At 43.1% G+C, this 22,321-nt stretch overlaps 1 protein-coding gene across 2 annotated transcripts in view; it reads right to left on the bottom strand.

Annotated features, from left to right (window-relative positions):
• The window catches only part of cadm3 (cell adhesion molecule 3), an 80,895-nt gene that overhangs the window by 21,532 nt on the left and 37,042 nt on the right, over nucleotides 1-22,321 (bottom strand). For both annotated transcript variants that reach the window (XM_010740422.3, XM_010740423.3), the window contains exons 4-5: nucleotides 8,235-8,387; nucleotides 3,099-3,236 (exon numbers count right to left, since the gene is read on the bottom strand). In XM_010740422.3, the coding sequence (XP_010738724.1) occupies nucleotides 3,099-3,236; nucleotides 8,235-8,387 (291 nt within the window). The remainder of the gene's footprint in view (nucleotides 1-3,098; nucleotides 3,237-8,234; nucleotides 8,388-22,321) is intronic.

The raw sequence follows: 22,321 nt of genomic DNA, 5'->3' as shown, positions 1-22,321 counted from the left end.
TAATGCCAAGGTTTTTTTAAAACGATGTATTTATGCATTATATTTGCATAGCAAAGGGGAGTATAATGGCGTATAATACATATCATATCCAAGGATTTGACTCAAGTAAGTTCTAATCAGCCAAATAACAGTTGCATAATGTCTCCTGTGTCTCTAGAGGCCATTTTCCCCAAGTCAGAAAAACAACCCCGACAATGACATCAGGGTTATCTCAACATTTTAACAGAAAGCCTGAATTACTAACTCCGCTCCACAACGCTGTGTCAGCGCTGGCTTGCACCCATTATCACTCTGGTATTATGGGTACATTATGGTTTGTTTCATAATCGTCTTTGCCGATTCTAAGCCCAAGAATGCTGCGACGACAGCGTCCTTGCAGAATAGTGTCAGAGGTGGGGGACTTGTTTTGGTGGAACACTCCGGATGTGGGGGTTAAAAATGGTTAAATCCCTGCAAAAGAAACGGCAACAGCTTCTGGTTTGTTTACATTTATATTGTGAGCGACAAGGTTAGGGCAAGGGTAACCTGCCATTTTTTAAATTGCTAGATACGTGTTGGTTGTTGTTGTTGTTGTTTCCTGTAGCGACAGGGACTTAAATAGTCAGTCGACCTCCTCTGAGTGTTATAGAGGCTATGAACTTTATATATGGATCTATGGTTCAATGTGTTTTTGGCGGTTTACCAATACTAAGGACTAAAAAGTCTGTTCCTTTGATGCTTCAGCTGCATGTATGTGCAATACTAACTTCCCAGAGTACGCCTTTATGGTACAGTAAAGGTTAGGGAAAGTTTGTGGTTCCACTGGGTGAGAGAGCAAACATTAATTTTAGGGTTGCGACAGAATACAAACTCTGGTCTCCCACGTAAAAGTCAGATGTGCTACACACCCACATCCAGCTCCTATAGCTCCACAGCTTTCATTTCTATCTCACCCAATAAAGGGCACACACTCTGTGCACCGGCACTGGATGTAAATCACGACGTATAGAGATGTGCAATATAAACATAATTCCTGGGGATAGGACTATTTCTTTTTTTTAGCAGAGGTAGTTTCTATTAAACCTGCTCAGAGTGAGGGCTGTGGAATATCCACATAATCAAAACATTGTTTCTGGAAAGACATGTTGCTGCAGAATTTTTTTAATGAAACTTTTCGACGCTGTGAGCGGGCACACAAGGAGAATTGCATTCACTTCCATTACGTGCTGCAGAGACCTCGAGAGACGAATATCTCCAAACCTGGACGAATAAAAACAGAAATATCTGCGTGGCTGGATGCTATTTCAGGTGAGAGGGAAAATACATCTTTCCGTGTGTTGGGTGACCCTTTAAACAAAAATCCAATGTCTTTAAAAAGGAAAAATCTCTAGGCTCCTTCTCTCCCTCTGTCTCCCGTTTTTAGTTCAGCTGTAACAAAAAGACCAGATAATCTGTCCTCAGGCAGGCGGCTCTCCCATCCCTCCTTCTCTCTTTGTAGCTCCAGTCCATTCATTTCAATCCATAATTATAGCAAACACTAACGCTGCCAAGGCATCACAAGACGGGCATTTTTTGTATTACAAAGCCCGAGTGTAGCATTTTCCCATCAATAAATCATTATCATATTATATCATCGTATTATATTAGTATAATTACTGAATAAAAAGCCATTGCAAAGACGATCTACCAGCCTGAACACTGCAGTGTACACAGATTTGGCGGGACATCTGCTGGAGAGCTTTGCAAACAGACAGACAGAGGGCGTTGTTCTTCCAATACAAACAAAACTTAAAGCTTATAGACTTTGTGGCAATGGCAGATGGTGGAGGGAGCAAAAGGGGCGACATAAACAACACTTCCAGCATGTTTATTCTGTTCGGTAAAGCGAAACAGACAACCTTTGACTGACGAAGCAACACAGAAGCAGGGAGGGAAAAACATGCTTGTAATTCAGAGAAACGCTACCACTGCCAATACCACTGGTGTGAGTCAGAGGCTGCCAATCGTCTCCTTCGTTTCTAGTTTATCTGGAAGAAGAAAGCCGGTTAATTTGTCCTCTCATGGCATCCTCGCTACGCTCTCTCTGCCTCTCTCTTTCCCTTCCCTGCTCATTTCTCCTGTTTATCTGTAACAAAAGACCAGCCAGTCTGACCTCATGCAAAAAGCTCCCTCTATATCTCGCTTTCTCTGTTCGACCTCATCCCTTCATCCTCTCCTCCGCCCTGCCTTTTATTGCTGGATTCTGTCGTTATCCCCGGCTAGATCCGACCCACGCTATCTCTCGCTTTCTGTTGTGTCACTCCCAGTTGCAGATATGTTGCAGCTCAGCGGATGACACACACACACACACACACACACGCTGGCACAAAATACAAATAAAAGCAAACACATATTCAGTTTCTGGATACATGCGTGGACAAAAATATGCAGGATCAATGCACAAAGGAATGAGGAGAGGGGAAAAAAAGGACACAAACACACTCACAGCATGCTTCTGCACTCACACACACACACACACACACACACACACACACACACACACACACACACACACGCACACACACACACACACAATCAGCATGCCCTCGCACTTGCGCACACATCATATGCAGGGGCAGGTTTAGGACACACAGAGAGGCAGCAGGCGACGTGGCAAGGACACAATACGCACACAGCATGATCACACACACAAGCTACGTTCCCACACACACCGACGCTCGTACGTGACGGACACACATACACAACGCGCGTGCAAACACACACGCTTGCAAATCCACCCGTACACACACTGATTACTGCAGGATCACAACAGTTATTGTAAACCCACAAAGCACAAACCATATCCTTTGCATTCCTATGAAATATTCTCATGGCTACACACTCACACACACACACACACACACACTGTCCTACACACACAACCACACCCATGTGATTCCTTACCACACACACAAACACACACAGATCCAGCATGTACAAGCCAGAGTACATAAACAAGACACGTCCAGCACACATTCTTTGACCCCACAATGCACACACACACTCACAAACACACACACACACACACACACACACACACACACACACAGTGGATCCCACACACTCCCTGCGTCTCTCACCTTCCAGCTCCTGGTTTCCTCGGTACCAGCGCAGCCTGGCGGGGGGTTTGCTGCCAGTACTGGTGCAGGTCAGGGTGACTTTGCCCCCCTCCGGCACTGGATTCTCAAAGCCCAGGATCTGAGGTTTACCAGGTACACCTGGAGAGAGAGAGAGTTATACCGTTAGAAAACTTTTATGCCACAGGGCTCACCTTGTAGCCTGAAAAAGCAAAAAAGAAAAGTTCACAGCCAGGGGTTGAGAGTCTCACAAGTGCTGCAAATGTTTGCAAAGTTCAAATTGAAGAATTTATCCGGTCAGTTCTGAAGGCTCTGATGGATGCCGGCTCGGAGAAAAAAATCTACGACAGCGGGATCGCAATGATCGGCCCCGAAAATGGTTCAGAGTCATTGCAGAGCAGCTCAAATGTCTGTGACGCATCTCTTCACTCTGACCTTCTGGAAATATCAAACCTACACAAACCTGAAAGACTCAATTCTTCTTCAAATTCTTCAGACAATTCGTATTTGCAGGCGATTGATACACTCATGAAAACATATTTATATTCCATTTCTGCCATATTCTGCAAGTAGAGCCCCCTGATTACACTTTGGACCGGAAACATTACATTTTACGACAACGTCAGCAAACTATATTTAATGTGAATTGGTTATTTCCTGCCAATAGCAGATGCTTACTGTAATAAGGTCGGCCTCAGATCTGAAGGAGCTGGCAGATTGGATGAAGGTATCTATTAGCGCTATCAAACGATGAGGTTTCCTGACATCCTGATCCATTGCAAAGCGTTTCAACTGATTGCAAAATGCTATCAGCGATACATATTTCACTGGGAAACCACCACCATATCGTGCAGGCTCTTACTGCAACTCCACTTCTAAGTGCATAACAGGCTCTTGATGAATCCGAGCGATTGAAATGCTGACCACATTTGTACACATGGCAGAAGCCGACTAAAGTCCAATATAGAGAGGAGCTATTCCCCCAAAATGATTCAAATCCTTCATTTACTGAACATCCACAACTTGTAGCATGCATATTAAGTATTCCAATACATACAGACGGACATGGAAAAGCAATTAATAAGAAAAATAATAATGCATTATCACTTTAAAATCAGCAGCATGAGGTCTGCATTAACTCTGACAGCCTTGGCATTTCCACAATTCAAGTCAGTCTGGTAAATAATATTGTGCGACTGTTCACTCTCAGTACTTCAGGTCAGTTCAAAATGTCAAGTAAATTAAAATTGGCTGGAATTATTAAATACGACTCCCAGAATTCATTAGTTAAAAGTCAAGCTGGGTGTTAGAATGAGTCAGTCAGACTAAATGTTGTTGTTTTTTCTTGTAGAGGGGGACACTGTGGCTTTGTGTGATAGCTGAGAGCGACGACCGAGGGATGAAATGAGCCAAAGGTCGGATTCAAACCACCGGGACGCTCCCCTCAACAGCCAAACCAAAATTTCATGATACATCCTCCCCTAACCGGAGGTGTTCTTCCAGAATCCGGCTCGGTCGGGTTAAAATAAGAAACACTTTTGCTTGATTACTATCCTAACTGTGAAGTGAGAGCAAACAAAAGCATGAGAAGGAATCTACCCCGTCCGACTCTGCCAAATATTTCAGGACCGACTTCGCCATCGTGGTCGAAGTCAAGAAGGGAGAGAGAGAGAAATGAAACTTTTCTCTTTCGTCCTCCATCTGGAGTCGTAGTGGGCGGCACTTTTCTCCAAGTGTTGGCGGACATTACTGTCATTCTGCCTTTAGAAAAATAATGAATTTTCGGTTTCGCCGTGCACTGCGCACACACACACACACACACACACACACATACAGCGCCGCCGCCTTGTGCATTAGAGGAGGAGAGAGAGTGATGGACAGAAAGAGGAGAGGCAGAGCTGAAAAAGAGAGGAAGGAAGGTAAAGATGGAGAGTGGACTCCAGGAGGAGCGATGCCAGGAGGGAAACCGCTAGATTTTCATTAACACTGAGGAGTTTTTTTGTTATTATTGAAATTTTGTGAAATGTCACAATTTTCAGACCAGAAACTAGAAATGTTACAAAATATTTCTTAAGTATTCAGGGAGTGTGAAATCTATCTATCTATCTATCTATCTATCTATCTATCTATCTATCTATCTATCTATCTATCTATCTATCTATCTATCTATCTATCTATCTATCCATCGATAAATATTCAGATATAGATTGATGGATGTGAGGTGTCTCTATCTTGCCCACCCCCTGTCGACAGACACATAAGTAACAATATAAAGTGCTGTGAACTAACCAAGGTACACATCAAAAAAAATAAAAACGTGGTCAATTTTTAATGTAGCAGTATTTGATGTAGTGCACTGTGTGCGGAAGCCTCTCTGGCAGTAAAGTAGCATTGAATATTAATGAGGGAATAATACTGCACATATAGAATTTGGTTGGAGAAGCCCTGTTGAGACCTTTGCGTCTACAAGGAGAATAAAAGAGAATAAAGCCATCATAAATTATTCTCTGCTTAGCTCGGGGAGAGAGAGCGGAGATGCACGCCACACATTCTGCACTAACAGACACACGAGCGTTTAAATCTGACCACGCTCAGCAGTTGTGGCCTCGTGTGCGTCCGTCAAAACGTCGCGCACGTCAAAACAGGAATAAAACACACACACACACACACACACACGTCTGCCACTGTGCCAAAACTCTGTGTCTTCTGGCTGATTTTCCCATAGGGGTCTGTGCGTTTTAGACATTTTACCATACATTTTTAATGGTTTGGCTCCCTCTCAGGGGTCATGAAATATTTATCGAACCCCCGAATACAGTGTCACAGCTGTCAATTACAGCGAATAAAAAAAAAAATGCTTGAATCGCAATTACTGCAAAATTGGAAGAAATATGAAGGAGTGAATCTCATGTTAACTTGAATTTAAAGAGGTGAAGCAGAGCCACCTTCACCCTCACTATGACACACACGTTTCCCACCTTTAACACACACACACACACAAATATCGCATTAACATTTCAGGCTGTTGCTGCTCATGTTGTTGTCCGGAGCGACTATGCTGAATTCTTTTCAATAAGACTTTGCAGCACTGCCAAAACATTTGAATAAATATTAACACGCTGATTTATTCAAGGATTCTTCCACAGCTGTTGACTGACAGACCCCTAAAATTTGTGCGGGAACAAACCCTGTGGCCTTTCAGTCACAGAGCAGGCGTTGTAAACACAAGCCACCCTGCCCCACCCCGAAATTTGAAAATTTCCAGCATCTCTTGTTGCCACTTAGTGCATTTTTTTCCGAGGGAATTAGGCAGGAGCCCTCTGCAGCAGCTCGGTTCTCATCCAACAATTTGTTGGCAGATTACGGCGTATTGAATTAGGAAAGTGGAGAGGAAATGACAAAAAAATAAAACATAAAAAATCGCTGAAACCTCCTCAGTATCACAAAAGAAGCTCGTGGTAGTGATATATTCCTTCGTCCATATCAGAAGGTATGCAAAATTAAGTGATGGAAGTGATTGTTAATAAATGCGGATGTGGGCTTTTTTTTCGTGATCAGCACAAAGAATGACTCAATTTCATTACACAGCAATTTGAAAGTGGACCTGGATGCCCTGAAATCTTGGCTGTAAATCTGCCCAGCACAACCTCCCCAGGAATATCAGAGCAGCTGTCTCTCTCTCATGTATACACTAAGTCTCCATTGTGGTCCAGCGGCCATTAGTTTAGTGCATTACAGCGTTTGCTTTATTCTCATCTTCAAGCAAAACCATGAAATACGTCCAGGAATTAGCTGACACTGAGGAACAATAACAACTCGCCTAATAAAAATCAATACTTGAAAGACTGTTTGTGGGGGCCCCAAAACTGATTAGGCCAATATCCAATCAATAAACAGACCCAACCACCGCCGACAGGATGCCCGCAATTTATTGCAGGCCGCAGGGAAGGTGTCCCACATAGGTAATAACATCCATCTCAAACAAGATGAGCGCAGCCGGTTTATCTCCACGCAAGAGCCATACGGGGTCATAACCTTACACAAAGGTTAACGCTATAAGCGGATCTGGATCGAATTGGATGAAGGCATCACGGGGGGAAGGCTATGAAGTCATAACATTACCATGATCTAGCACTTTTGCAGCCTTATCCACACACAAGAGACTAAATGTCAGGATGTATCTCCACCTTTGCTGCATTCAGTATAAGCTTTACTTTCTAATAAGTCTTTCATACGTCCCCTAACTTTATGGAAGTGCAACACGAAGCCGCTGGAACCTTTAATATTTTTTTTTTGCTCCGTGCCAACAAACCTCTCCTACAAGCAGCATGTCACACTTAAAATGGACATCCACAGGATCAAACTATATTTTGCTTCAAGAGAGGGTAAACTCTGCAGGGTAGGTCAGGCTAGCACAATGCCACAGCGGTGCATCAAGGTGAATTCGAAGCACTCTTTCTATATTTTTTTTTGCCGCGCGCAGCCTGAAATTGACTCAGAAAAAAAAGTGGAAAGCGCGGTAAAAATTGTTACAAACAACGTGACTGGTGACTGGCTGAGGATAAAATAAGAAAAGATGCCAAGATCTTGGAATCATCCATTCAGATTTGTCACAATCCTACAGGTTCCAGAAAGAGAGAGAGAGAGATTAAGATGGACTGCAGTCAAGCTGATCTGCGCAGCCGTCAGTCAGTATCAAACAAGACACGCCGAGGAGTTTGACGGCAAGAACGTCGTTCTGCACCATTACACCTCAAGGCAAACAAAGAGGAGCTTCTCAGAAAAGCCTATATGGGTAATAAAAATCTGAGGAAACCTTACAGCGACTCTCACAGAACGGGATCTTCTTTCAAGGACGGGCAGGAAACTGGGAAGGTTAGAATTGATAGAATATAGGAGGAGTTTTACTAAAATTATGACGAAAACTGAAACAATTGATTTCGTCTTTCGTGTCAAGAACACAGACAACCTCTTTAACACAGCTGCTGGAGACAAACACTCGCACTTCTGTTCCCAGGGTTTATTTCTGGGCCTGAAAAAGTTGCAACCTTTGTTTTTTGTTAACACCAACATGACAGATGTTCCTCCCCGATATGCACATTGTGTGAATATGTGTGTGTGTGTGTGTGTGTGACCCACCTAGCACGGTGACGGTGGCTCGGGCGGTGCGGACTGGCATCGTGAAGATGGAGCAGGTGTACTCGCCCTCGTCGGACAGCTGCACGTCGTCGATGGTGATGGAGAGCTCAGTGTGTGTCGAGCGGTGCAGCTGGATGCGGTGATCTCTCAGCGCTGAAGGAAAAAGAAGGACACCATATTAATAATTAGAAATGTGCATATATAATTGATCTGCCTTATGAATTATTTAAGGAGATTTAAGTTGCATAAGGTATGCTTTTTTAAATTATCTATTAATCTATTTACTTATTCTAGGTTCTTTTTTTTTAAACTTTTGAAACTTCATTACAAAGTCATTCGTTTCATTGTACCGGTTTCAAGCTCTCATGAAGCTGAAGCGAAAGAAAGGAGGAGGAAGAGGGAGCAGAGAAAAGGGGGCAGAGTAAAAGTAGAAAGTGGAAGGGACAAAAACAGTAGAGACAGAAGGAAGGAACAGTGGCAGAAAAGGTGAGGGGATGACAGAAAGGGTGTCGGAGGAGCGCTGTGCAGAGGTAGGGGAAGAAATGTAACGTGAGGATGTAAGGGTGACATAAAAGGAGGGAGGTGACAGAGAGATGAGAAGGAAGAAGACCACGGAGAGGAAAAAAAATCAGGTGAGGAAGGGAGGAAGATGTGAGACAAGGAGGGTGAAAACAGGGACAGTAGGGAGGTAAAGGGTTGAAAGGAAGGGAAGAGGTGAAGGATGGCAAAAAGAAAGGACTGAAAGTAGCGGGGAAGGGGAGTTGTAGAGGGGAAGGATGCAGAGAAACGGGGTGGGGGGAAACGGTGAAGGTAGGGGACACAGATAAATGGATGTGAGGGGAGAATTTTAAAGTAGGGAAAGAAAGAATGAGAAGAAAAGGGGATGTAGAGAGAAAAACAAGGGAGGCGGAGGGGGGGAAAGGAAGAAAGCATGTAGAGGAGGGCGAGCGAGGACGGGGAGGGCAGAGGAAGAGGGGAAAGTAAGAAAGATGATGTGCAGAATTTAAATCATGGGAAACAGAAAGGTAAAATGGAAAGGGGGAGGAGGAGGAGAGGGGAGGTGTTTAGACAGAAAATGATGTAAGAGGGAGAGGAGAAGAAGAGGAGGAGGAGGAGGAGGAGTGATGAAGATGAAGCGAGAGAGGAAGGAGGGAGGGGGGGCGAAAAATAGCCGAGATGTGAGCGCGAACAAGGCGAAGAAAAGACAAAGAGGGGAGACGCAAGAAAAAAAAGGAAACGAGCACGAGAGACCAAAGAAAGTGCGGAGGAAAAAAATAAAAAACAGAGGAAGCATAAATAGCGACGAGAATAAGGGAGAGACGGTGAGGTGCGGGTGGAGGTGGAGGAGGGAGGAGGAGGTGGAGCGAGGGAGGGGGACATAAGAGAGACATAAATGGCTTTGTCATCAATGAGAAATCCAGCCATGAAAGAGAGAGAGAGAGAGAGAGAGAGAGAGAGAGAGAGAGAGAGAGAGAGCGACCGAGATAGATGATGATGATGAAATGCTACGAAATAACCGCTCGTTTCCGTGATAGCGTTGACCTCTACGCTGTTTGTGCCGCCGTGTGATTGCTGTCTGTCTCTCCCTGCCTTCCTATCTGCCTGTCTATCTGGATGTTTATCCGTCTATCTCTCTCCGTCTCAATAAAGGCGTCTTTTTTTTTCCCAGCTTTGTTCTCACGGCGCCATCATGCAGGATTGGCTTCTTCCCCCCCCACAAATAATGACTTAATATGTAACATAACAGCCAGGCTACAAGAAGACAGATACCTGCAACAACAACAACAACAACAAAAACTAACTGCTGCGGTAAATGAAGCGAATATTCCGACAGATTTCAAAGTTCCTGCGACGCTATTTTGGTCTCAAGCTCTGAAGCACGAGCAGTTGAAGTACGAGATGAGTTAACAACTGTATTTTAAGTCTCGCTAGTTGTACTAGAAGTAGACAGATCCACGTGGGAGGCTGAAATGACACAAATGTGCGGGGAATCAGTGAGGATAAGTGGCCCCCCCTTTAAGTTGCTCACAGAAGCAATTCTATTGCTGTCTCCGAGAACAGGGAGGGCTGGGATTACAGTTCAATTCAAATTGTAGCTCTGCTGTAGACGGGTTCGTTAACAACAATGCAACCCTTTGTTTTCTTTTGGAAACGATGGAGGCAATCAAGTTTAGTGTTCTACCAACAGCGCTATATTTATGCATAGGACCAGAATCTGAATCTGATGTAAGCCGGAGTGTGAGGCTGTGGATCAGATTAAGACGAGCTGGTTTCAGCGTCCATTTGAATAAAAACTGTTGAGTTTTGACGTTTAGCTCAGAGGTCACGAGATGATTCTCAAAGATGAATCAGCATACGGAGCGGACGCTTTTGTTTCATTAATAAAAGATGATGCTGAACTGTGAAAAAAAAAAAAACCCCAAACAGAATCATTCAGCGTTTTTCCATCTGGGAACGAGTCGGCATTGATTTTTGGATTCAGTCGCAAAAGCAACGACTTCACACCTTGAAATTATGAAGTTCCATTTCCAGACAGAAATAGTTGCTGTTCACAAGAAGAAAAAAAAACCAAGCGACTGCTTTGCTCAACATCCCAGAGAGGAGTTCATTAAAACGTGGCAAATTCACAGTTTAACTTCTTCTGTTACACCTGTGACCACACCCGAGAGTGATGTCACAGTGTACTGACCACACCCCAGGTACGCCGCTGCATCGCCGCAACCAGGCGAGAAGTTCTAGCAGCGAGCTTCAGCTGGAGCTGGCAACATTTTAAATCAATCTTAAGGAGAGCAATGTGTGGGCAAATCCAAATGTGTGTGTGTGTGTGTGTGCATAGTTTAACAGTGTGTTTTGGTCACTGTCTGTTTTCATATTTCTTTTCAGCTTCTCAGTATTGAGCCACATCTGTGTCTGTTTGTCTCCTCGTCTCTTTTGTCTTTCTTTCCTTCTCACTGTTACATCCCTGGCTCTCCGTCTCCCCATCTGTCTTCTCACCTGTCTGTCTCTATTGCACTCCCACACACACACACACACACACACACACACACACACACGCACACACACACATATACTCTGTTTCTCTTGATATTTTTCAGTTATTTTATCCAACACTACTTTATCTTCATGCCTTATCACTAGGCAAGGTCACTGCATTTGTCTTCATGAGCTGTGTGTGTGTGTGTGTGTGTCTATGTGTGTGTAGGGGTGTGTGTGTGTGTGTGTGAGGCATATGGTCACACACACACATCCATCGATGCCCCCTGGACCCTGAGCTCAGATATCACTCTCCTTAATTCTTTTCCCCCTCATCTCTCCTCCATCTCCCCTCTTCCCCTCACTCTTGTTCTTCTTCTTTCTCTCTTACATCTCACCCATTTCTAATCTTCTCTGACTCCTCCAGGCTTCTCTCTCTCTCCGTCTCCATCTCTCTTTTTTTTCCGGCTCTGCCTTTTTTCATTATAAACAATGTATATTGCTCGCGAGCAGAGGTGTGATGGATTTTCAAAAACGATATGATATCCAGTTACGGGGGTGTATCGATCGGGAGAGGGGGCCCTGAAAATTGTACATGTGCTTCGCGTTGTTTAGCCCCGCAATGTTGGCAACATAAATGGTCTGCCAATAGGTCAGTCTCTGCCGTTTGGCCTCTGTTTCTTCAGTGATGGAATGTAATGAATTTCTGAGTATTGAGATCAAATTGATTAATGGATGAGAGGTATATATATATTATTTAATATCTATATACTATGGAGTGTGTCTGGGTGTGTGTGTGTGTGGTAGGGTGGAGAAATGTAGCTGCAAACCAGTCCCGTTGGACTGAGTCCAACAGCAGTCCAATCTGGTCTTGGATGGACATAAAAAGTAATAGAGTTCACAAGTTCTGCCTTTTTTTTTTTTTTTTAAACTTTTGAAGTTAGAGGTTTTGTCCCAGTCTTTCTCTACTCGCCGCAGCAGAACATACAAATGCAGTCAGCATTTCTTCCAACAGGCAAAACTCTCCCCGGTTAAATTATCAGTACAAAAGATGAGAAAGTGTACGGGGGGGAAATATACAGAGAAACTTTAGGGATTACGACTTTCAGCCACAATCAGCCACGACGTCCCCCGTCTCGTCTCTCTTTATGTCTGACACGTCTCTGCAGTCCCTATCGAGCAAAGGCATAACACGTCTCAGAAAACAATCATAGTAAAGGAGGAAATGTCTGCTTCTTCAATAAGCTTGTGTACATAAAAACTTAAGAGTCCCGTATATTACACTTTTCCGCTGTTTTATTTGAAGTTTTGATATCCAGCCAAGATATATTTGTGGTTTTAAGTACCAAAAACTCATCTCGGTGTAGTTTCTCCTCTCTATGCTTCCCTCTGGAGCTCTGGCAGGAACAGGGAGTGTTGCGTTTTGTCTTATTAATATTAATGAAACCTCTCTTCTGATTGACACAGGGCAAAGCTGACCACAGGTAAGCCTACCCAGGCAGTGGACCCAGGAGGGCCATGCTGGGGGCATGGCTAAACAGTTTAACCTTAGTTTAAAGACACAGTTTCTGAATATGCGCCGTGTACAATTCTCCATGGATGAAACATTTCGATACCTTCTCAGCATCTGGATGATAAAATCATTTAAAAACTTTTGACAACATGTGACCTTTAAAGAGAGAAGTCATCCGTGACTCATGAGGAGCTTCATGACCAGAAATGTCATTAAGACATTTCTGCAGGTTATGCATTTCTAAATCATGTCGTAGCTTTTTCTTCAGCTCACCTTTATATTCTGTGTTAATTTTGGACGAGTTCGGCAACTACATCACGCTGCTCGTAACAACGGGGTATTTGGAAATTGCTTCAGTTTGCTGTAGTTGCTGTTTTGCGCCTCTGACTGTGTTTCTCCATGGCAACCTCGGCTGAGTCACTGCGTTTTCAGCCATCTGCTAAGCAGCCAGAAAAAAAAAAGTTGAAATATATTTTAAGTGTTTTTCAGACACAGTATAAATCTGTCTGTTCCACAGCGGGCAAATTTAGAATATTGATAGGAGATGTTCAGCAGAGAATTGTTTTAATTGCGTTTATTGACAGCACGTTTTCTTGCCTTCCTGGTTTCGATCCCGAACTTCAACAAATGTCGCAAACTTTGGGCGAAACATGACGAACATCCAAAATAACAGCAGCCTTTGTACATAAAGGCAAAGTCGATAACCAATTAAATGTATCATTAGGTGTTAATTTTGTGTCATTTACTGCAGGCAATTATATACGTTCACAAGTAAATTTCATGCTTCATTTCACACTTTAGAGGGAATTATTAAAATAGGAATTTATGGTGTGAATGAATACTTGTGCAAACATCATCTCCTTCCACTTGTGAGAGTGTGAAGGGTTTTTTAAGTGGTGTCGGGAGAGCTTTGAGCTTGAGGAGATGCAGCATTTATGTGTGTTGATTACCCACCGAGCACAGGATCTGCTTATCAGCGCACAAACCATTTTGTACACTGAGTCTTCATGTTTCTGTTACTTATGCGTGTGTGTGTGTGTGTGTGTGTGTGTGACAGTGGTTCTCGTCCGCAGCTCAAACTCGAGATCCGATACTCCCCAAAGGTCCAGCTGTCTGTTTTTTTTCTCCACCTCCTCCCTTCTCCTTTTCTCTCAATCCACTTGTCTTTTCTTCCCCGAGCTTCATACAGAATTAAAAAATAATTATTTAGAAGCGGCGAGCCCGAGCGTATGCAAAATCGACGGAAGGAGGTGAACCAAACTTTGCCCAGGGTGGTGCAAACTGAAGCAAGGAGGCATTAGTTCCAGTTGAAACTTGAGAGAGAGAGTCGTTCCCAACGGTGTATCGGCTTCGAGCAACATGCCAATGAAATCCTGCCATGTAGTATTTACAGCAGAGGAAAATGTCCATTGGGGATTTCTGGCAAATAACACTGACCGATGACACATCCTAAGAGCTAGATTACCTGGAGAAGACACATGCTCATGCTGGCTGCTAAGCCTGGTGCGAGGAGATTAGAGAGAAAGACACGACAGACTCGAATGTATAATGCCGAAACATGGCTCATTTTCTCATATTTCCTCACCTTTATAGTAAAAAGAAGTCTGGGAAGGCAATTATCATAAACGCTGTCACTATCAGCCCGCTGCTTTCAGCCAGCTTTTGCATGCCATCCCATTAACTCGGGCTGCTCATTTTTGTAAGTCAAAGGATCAGACTAATGCGACGTAAAGCGGGAAATATTTTCACCCCCTCTCCCTGATGTCTTTTGGTGTCCTGTAGCGCTTTGATTTGATTGCCTTTCCCTCGCCTGTGCTGTACGCGTGTGCAGCTTTCACTCTTTTCCGTTACACAGACCTCGGACAAGAGACGGGCTTAAAGCAAAGTTAGACATTTTGGGGAATGCGCTTTTTTGCTTTTGTTGTCAGGAGTTAGATGAAAAGATGGATAGCGCCTCTCATATCTGTCCATTAGATTTAAAGCTGGAGCCTGAAAGCGGTTACCGTAGCTTACAATGAAGGCAGGGAATTGAAGCAAACAGCTCCCACCGCTCTGAAATAGGCAGTGACCTAAAGACAACAGGAAGTCGCTTCCACTTCAGTTTTCATATCGATGACACAAACAACATTATCACAAGCTTTACAGGTTCAGATTTTACATTTGAACAGAGCAAAGCTCAGTCCCACCAGGATTTCAGGATTGTTTTTGTGATTTTTGCGATCAAAATGACGGCATGACGATGATTATTAAGACAAAAACAAGGCAGACAGATTGAGAAACACTGTTTCCTTTTTATTTTCTGTAAGAATCTTAACACTGGGGCGGTCGGTAGCGTAGTGGGTTAAGCAGCCGCCCCGTGTGTGGAGGCTATAGTCCTCGCTGCAGCTGGCCCCGGTTCGAATCCCGCATCGGACGGCTAATTTACTGCGTCACTCCCCCTCTCTCTGCCCCCTGCTTCCTGTCTATCTTCAGCTGTATTATCAATAAAGGCCAAAAAATAATCTTTAAAAAAAAAAAGAATCTTAACATTAGTACTGGAGTGTAAAATAAAAAAATAGTGTTCCTCCGCTTGCATGTAAAATTACCGGATATTGTTTTGCTCGGTCATTTGCCGATATATATGACGGCAGGTGGGACTTGTTAGTAGTCGCCATCACTAACTAACGTTCCCACGGCTGCGCGTGCGTGGTGTGTGTGTGTGTGTGTGTGTGTCAAACAGGTGGTGTGGACACATCTATGGCAGAGCCGTTTATTTGATCTATGATGGAAAACACAGGGATGTGTCGTGGGTAAGGGGCGGCATGTTCGGTTATTTTGCAATAATTGTGCGACATAGTAGGAAAAATTGCAAAAATATGCGGCATATTGCTGATTACACGGTAATCCACGCGATCGCAAAATCGCGAAAAACTAGAGAGACTGAAAGCTCTTTCCGATGTCCATGCTGCTGACTGCAGCTTCATTCCTTTTCAGTACGGGCACGAGAGCACTGTCCAACTCTCAGCAAGGAAGAAAATAAGTATATTTCCCCAACTGTCAAACTATTCCCCCAAAGGCTGAAGGACTTTGGGATCAGCTTGTGACAGAAAGAGAAAGAACTGCAGAAGAACTAAAAGAAAAAAGCATGATCGTTCCAGTGATGTGCTGGCTAGCAGGTAAACATCCCATGACAGGGAAGACTCACAAGTCTGTTGCACTTCTTCTATGAATCAACGCTTCAGCCCAAAGAAGGCAATAGTTGCAAAAAATTGAATTGAAAATAAAAAAACATTGCAATAATTAGACTACAGTAGCAACGTATGCATGTCTGCACTGTTTTGATGTCTGATTTAGCGGATCCTATTTTCATTTCCATGGGTGGGAGGCAAAAGGCCAATTTCTGAATCACACAGAGGATGTTTTTACATTTATTTACTTCATTAACCTCAAGAATAAGTTCGATTTTTAACTGAATTCTTTGTATTCCTATCCCTTTCTTCTCTCCTCTCGCCTGTCTTCCATTACACCGTAATTTTAAGGACACGTGAAAGAATATAGAGTTCAGATGATACAAAGAGAAAATGTAGGGAGGAAAAAAACGTTCTTTTCAAGTGCTGGATTTCAAAAGTCTCTCCGGCAGTCTTTCAGCCCTGTGATGGTTTGTTGTTAATACGTTCTCAAGAGAGCCTTCCCAGACACCAAGAAAACTTTGACTGATACGATGTGGATCAATAGTTTTTTCAGAAAATGTCAAAAAACATTTCACGCCGTGCATTCGGAGTACCATCTCGCGCCGTGTTTTGAGCAGCCACTGTCAGTTTCTCTTGTTCTCTGAGTGCGCTGAGCCGGGATCTCACCATCAGCCCTAATATCTTTTTGTGCTCGTTTCACTTAAGACTGCTTAACGCCGAGCTTGGTGTGTTTTTAATGAAATGATTTACAAGTCGCAGTCATTTTTATCACAGTTATAGTGTGCATACTCAATATCCTCCCACTCGGCGAGAGCTTCTCCCGTCCACCACGGTTTGTAAATCACCAGAGATCCATTACCTTGTTAAGTTGTACAGAGGCAGATAGCCTGTCTGATATCTGCTGATATGTTTTTATGGAAAGAAAGGAAAGCGCATATGACAAATAAATAAAATTATGGGCAGGCTGAAAGCAAATACGCAGTTTTATTTTTTCTTCTGGTGAGGAAATTGTGAAATTGAGTATTTCCCTAGTATGTTTATTTTATTGCGTGCACACTGTGTAAAATATGAGGGTACACCTCTCTGTATACCAGGCACACATGTGTAAGTCAGGCGTGTCTGGTCTTGTGACAATTTATGGAATGAAAACGCCATAAAATGTACTTGGTCCTCGTGCATAAAGGAAGAGAAATGAGGAAAGCGTTATGTGTGGTGAGGGCACAGCTGGAAACATGATGTAGACTCCGGAGTCCAGGTGTTGAGCCAGGCGGATAAATTTTTGCTTTTCACGTCTGATAACCTTGATTCAGTTTTTCGAATCGTACAAAAAGATTTTTGAGAGTGTTTTTCCCCAAAGTTTTTTTTATTTTTTAATCAGGAGCCAACCGACCAAAACAAATATCTTCATTCATCCTTATTTCTCCGGCTGAAAGTTAATCATTACATAACAAGTTAATACACGGCATCCAATTTATGCCACTGTCTCATAATTTTTTTACAACGGAGGAAAGTCATTGTTATATTATTATTACGTCCATGTCATGCAATGTGCATTTTCAGAGTCCGTGCTCATTTTATGAAATTGTTTTCCGTGTTGGTGTCGGCGTGAGCGCTTGACCTCGCCTGTGGTGGGAAAGCACAGCCCACCTCTGGTGCGTTTGCCAAGATGTATGTAAATTATGTAACAGGCATCATCTTTGCACAAATGGAGAAAACACATTAAGACGCAAATAGATCTCATAAACAAATAGATTCTCGAGCATGCAGAGGGATGAAGATTTACAGTTTCGGTTTGGGTTTAATATAACTGGACCATTAGTTGATAGATTGCCTCATAAATTAATTAGCTATATCTCGTATTAGAGTTAATAGGACAGAATAAAATGCAACTTTATCATGTAGCAAAGTGGAAAAGTGTCTTTAACTCAGCAAAATGAAGATTAAAAGTGTGCAAAACTTGTACACGAGTTGAAAATGTGAAATATTTAAGGCACAAAATAGTACAGAGCTAGAAAAAAAAGAAAAAAGTAAAGGATGAATTGATTAATAGATCGATAGAAACCTAATTGGGAATTGTTTCAGTTGTTTTCATCATTTCAACTTCATTTTCCTGCCTTAGGTCGATCTTATGGCACCATAAACTAAATATTTTTTTGCCTTCCGGGCTTTTGGTCGAGGAAGATGATGTCACGTCATGCTCCGGCAAACTGATGTAACAATTTCATTATTTTATGATGCAGACAAAATGACCGATTGAGGAAATGATCAAAGGTCAGCGTCTCAGAGAGACGGGATAAAGCGTGATGACTGTCAGGAGGCTCCTGGCGTCTGTCTCTTTAGCACACTCAGAGTTTTCCGGACTATTTCTGACTCACTCCGACTTAATTCGACTCTGCTTTGGATGACAGCGCAAGCTAAAAGCCAGACATTTAAATGTAATGTCCTTGTTTGTTTCCCTTCTCTCCGTCTTGATTTCGGTGTTTTGCTTTGTTTTGATCGCTGTCTTTATCTCCCTCATGTCCGTCTTTGTCTCAGTGTCTCTCTTGCTCTTTCCTGGTCCACTCACATTAATGTAAGAACCCATCTGTTTTCATGCTTTCAGCGGCACTGGGTCTTTATTTTTTTTTCTCTCCAGGGTATCTGTGATTCCTTAAAAGGGTCTTAAAATAAATTATCTAGAATTAAGTCCTTAAAATCTATTAAAATATCCCGTATTGGCCACAGCTATCAGATCATTTTTCACCATGGAACGGTTCCATTGCTCTAAACGTTCACGCTCAGATTAATACAGGATAGGATTAGCTGTACATTTTTCATTGTATCTCCTTTAATAAACACAACTGGGCTTTGTGTCCCTTAACAATTAATTTCCTGTTTTTGCTTTATCTTTATCTCCGAAGTTATAGTTGCAGAACTCTCATTAGCTCTGCTTCACTGGAACCAGGCTGGTTTTACAAAAAAATAGTTCCTTTGTTTCTTTTTTTGTAATTCTGTTGTTTTATTTACCTCCATGTCACTTTAAATTAACAAAAAACAAAAAAAGGGGGCACTTAAATGTGCCCGCACTGTGTCTCTGTGTGTGGCATCTCATATGTGCAAAGCAGGGTCAAATTAAACTCATATCAGCGGCTCTCCTCGGGTTGAATAATGATAAAAGTCAGCTTGAGCTTTCGATCCGTCGCGGAGAATCAGATCGAGTTGTGATGTGACCTTCTCATTACGTAACATCAACATCAACATTTCATACATCACAGCGTCGGCTTTGATTCATCGTTATTTATTTCCTTCATAAATGAAATCCAAGGTCTCTTCCGCCTGTATCCACAGCGTCGCTTTTTTACATTCTTATAATGTCGGTTTCCATACTCTCCGTCCATTTTCTTCACCACATCCCCCTCTTTTAGTGTTCCTCTCCCTTTTTCCTGTCCTGTCTCCCTGGCGCCTGAATTCGCCATCTCTGATCTCGTACAGTTTTCCACTCTGCAGTGTGACTGCCGTCACTGCGAGGAGTTGTCACTCATCATTTTCTCCTTCTTCTTCTCCCATCTCTCATCATGCTGTTCGTCCATCCTTCGCTCCCCCCCCCCCCCCCTTCCCTCCGCCAATCCATTTCTGTCGAGCCTCGACTCTCTAAAGTCTGGTGCATGCTGTGCAGGGTTGGAACGTGGCGCTGAGGAGTCCTGATTTTCTCCCATCTCGTCTCTTCACTCAACCCCTCTTATTCTTTTTCCCCTTAACATGCTTGTTCTTGTACATCCTTTCTTTTTTTTCCTCTCATCCCTCCATCTCTTGCTGTATCAGCTCAGTTTGCGCTTTGCTGTTCGGGCCAACTGCATAGATGACTTGCTGCTTTGTCTCTATCTATCATTTCCAAAGTGGAAAGCACTGACGAATTTCCAGCCACTCTTTTTTTTCCCCCCTGCATCCTGCCTCACTTTTTATATCCCATCAGTCTTTTATTTTACTAAATCGCTCTGTCCGTTCCTCGCCTTTTCTCTTCTTGGCTGGACAATTACAGTAAAACACAGATGGAGGGTCATGTGCGGGAGATGGCAGAGTTCCATATCAACCCAACGGGGCAGGACTGTTTTAAAGAAATGACAAATCGCGTTAAAACTGTTTTGGAAACCGTTCATCAAAATGATACTTGTGTCACTTTGACACTGGAAACCACTTCTGTCTGAACATTGATTTTCTGGCCCACAATTTTATCATTTCCAGCAGCAACAGGTGGTTTATTTTCAGCAACCTGTTCCCCTCTGATAAACCCACTGCACAGCAGACGGACAAACTGAGCAACTAGCTGGTGATTAGTGGCACATACAAACAGCCAAAGTCAGATATTTCGCTAAGGGGTTGGTGGAGACCAAAGTGGAGCTACTAAAAGAATCTTGGACTTCAAATGAATGCTAAGACTTTTTGGTTCACAGCTTGTTAGACTGCCCCCAAGTGGCCAAAAAAAATCTGTTTAAGCAAGTACTGTTTCTTTTAAGCCATGTGGCAGCTCATATGCACGACCGTGGACAACTTCAGAAGTTTCATCTTGACATTCTTCCTGTTAACTCTTATTACTGTCAAAAATGTCTTTCCTCCGTCCTGTCCATCTTCTCCCAAAGGTTGTTGCCTTCACCTCGCAGCTCTTCTCTTCCTACCGCCCTTCCCATCCCTTGTCACTGTTTTTTATCCGTCCTGCTGTACTGCTCTTTTTTAAAATCTCATCTCTCCTCAAAAGACAAGATCTCCAGGTCTTCTTTCTCTCTCTCTCCATCTGAGCTCCCATCATCCGCATCTCGCCTATCTGTCTCTCAACTCTCTGCTTCCCAAAGTACAGCATCTGCTGTGCATATTGGACCACTGCAGTGAGGAGTTTCTGCTCCATCTATCCCTCCCCCTTATTACCTCCTCCTCCTCCTCTTCCTTCTCCTCCGCCTCCTCCTTCAATACTCTTCTCAATTCCCTCCAAAGTAGAGCTCGGCCTTTAAGTGTTCTATCATTGCAGAGAAGAGCCTCACTTTTTCTCTCTCTCTCTTCCTCCTCTCGTCTGTAGTCAAGCTCCATCTGGAGAAAAGACTTGCTGATCTCTCCATTCCTCCTTCCCCACCTCCCTCTCCCTCTCTCTCTCTCTCTCGCCTCTCTGTTCTCCAAATTGTCTGTTGCGGAGAAATGTTGGCCCTCTGAAATAAAAACTTCTGGGCCTGTATCCGTCGATCCTCTCGCCATTCTTAACTCCAGTCAAGTGTTGTATCAGTGCACAAGGGACTTTGCCTCTAACTCTCCAACTCTCCCATCCCTCCATCCATCTGCACCGTGCTCTCTCCTCCTTTCACTCCCGAGTATCAAGTCTGTTGTGTGATGCCGAACAAAGGACTACCAAAAGTTTAAGCTCATGAGACTTGAAGTTTTCTTTAAAATCATTTGACTTTACTTCTCATTTTAGGGAATTTTCATTTTTCATTCATCGCGTCAAATAAAAAAGAAAATGTCTTTTTTTTATTTATTGCAATCACAGACTCGCCACGTCCCCTTCTTTATATTCAAACCGACCGCTGTGCATGCTCCCTTTCACTCCCCGACAATGTTTTGAACCGCGGGTTTGAGCCAACGCAGTCAAAAGTAATCATTAGCACCAAAGCTCCATATTTATAATGTCAGTCCTTATTTACAGTGTCATTCCCCCCCCCCCCCCCCCGCCCACTTTTTATTTTTTATTTCTTTAAAATACAGGGTCTGTTGTCTGTGATGTTGTCAGGCCCCGGCGCCAAAGAGTGGGAAGTCTTTTCTTTTCAAAAAAATCATTTTAAAGTCGGCCGGCCTCAGCAGCCAGTTCGCCTATCAATTTGTACAAAATGGATTATTAAAAAGCAGAGACAGGTTTTCTTGGTGAAAAAAAAAAAAAAGTTGCTGTTTGAATTGCAGACTTTAACCTGTGGGAGGTTTGTTTTTGTCCCCTGTTATATTTGTAGCACTTATTGAGCACCGTACAATATTACAATAACGGGTTTGCTATCTCAGTTCCCTGATGTCTTTGTTTGGGGCTTTTTTTTTCTCTTGAACAAAGCTTTTGATCCACTGTGTACAAAGTAATTATTAGCGGCTTGTTCAGCAAAGATGCAGTAGCAAACATCTTTATTGCAGCCCTGTCTCCTAAAAGTTACATTCGTATGGAACCAGTATGCCTGAGCAAATATGTTTAGGAGAAGAGCAAAGCCTCTCTGATTAGGTTTTTTTATCGGCATAGACCGCAGTTACTAGTTATTCCATGTACTTTGGGGAGATCAGATCTCAAAAAGTGTAAAACTAAGATGCATTCAAGAATAAATAAATACCTGTTCATCAACTTACATCCCAGCCAGATGGTGAAAAGGTGTAAACGCGTGCAGAAGTTCACACCAAGATGTTGAAGCATTTATCTGAGCCCTAATTGGCTCTTC

This window comes from Larimichthys crocea, chromosome II (genome assembly GCF_000972845.2).
Source record: "Larimichthys crocea isolate SSNF chromosome II, L_crocea_2.0, whole genome shotgun sequence".
Lineage (NCBI taxonomy): Eukaryota > Metazoa > Chordata > Actinopteri > Sciaenidae > Larimichthys > Larimichthys crocea.
This window is presented reverse-complemented; position numbering and strand designations above follow the sequence as displayed.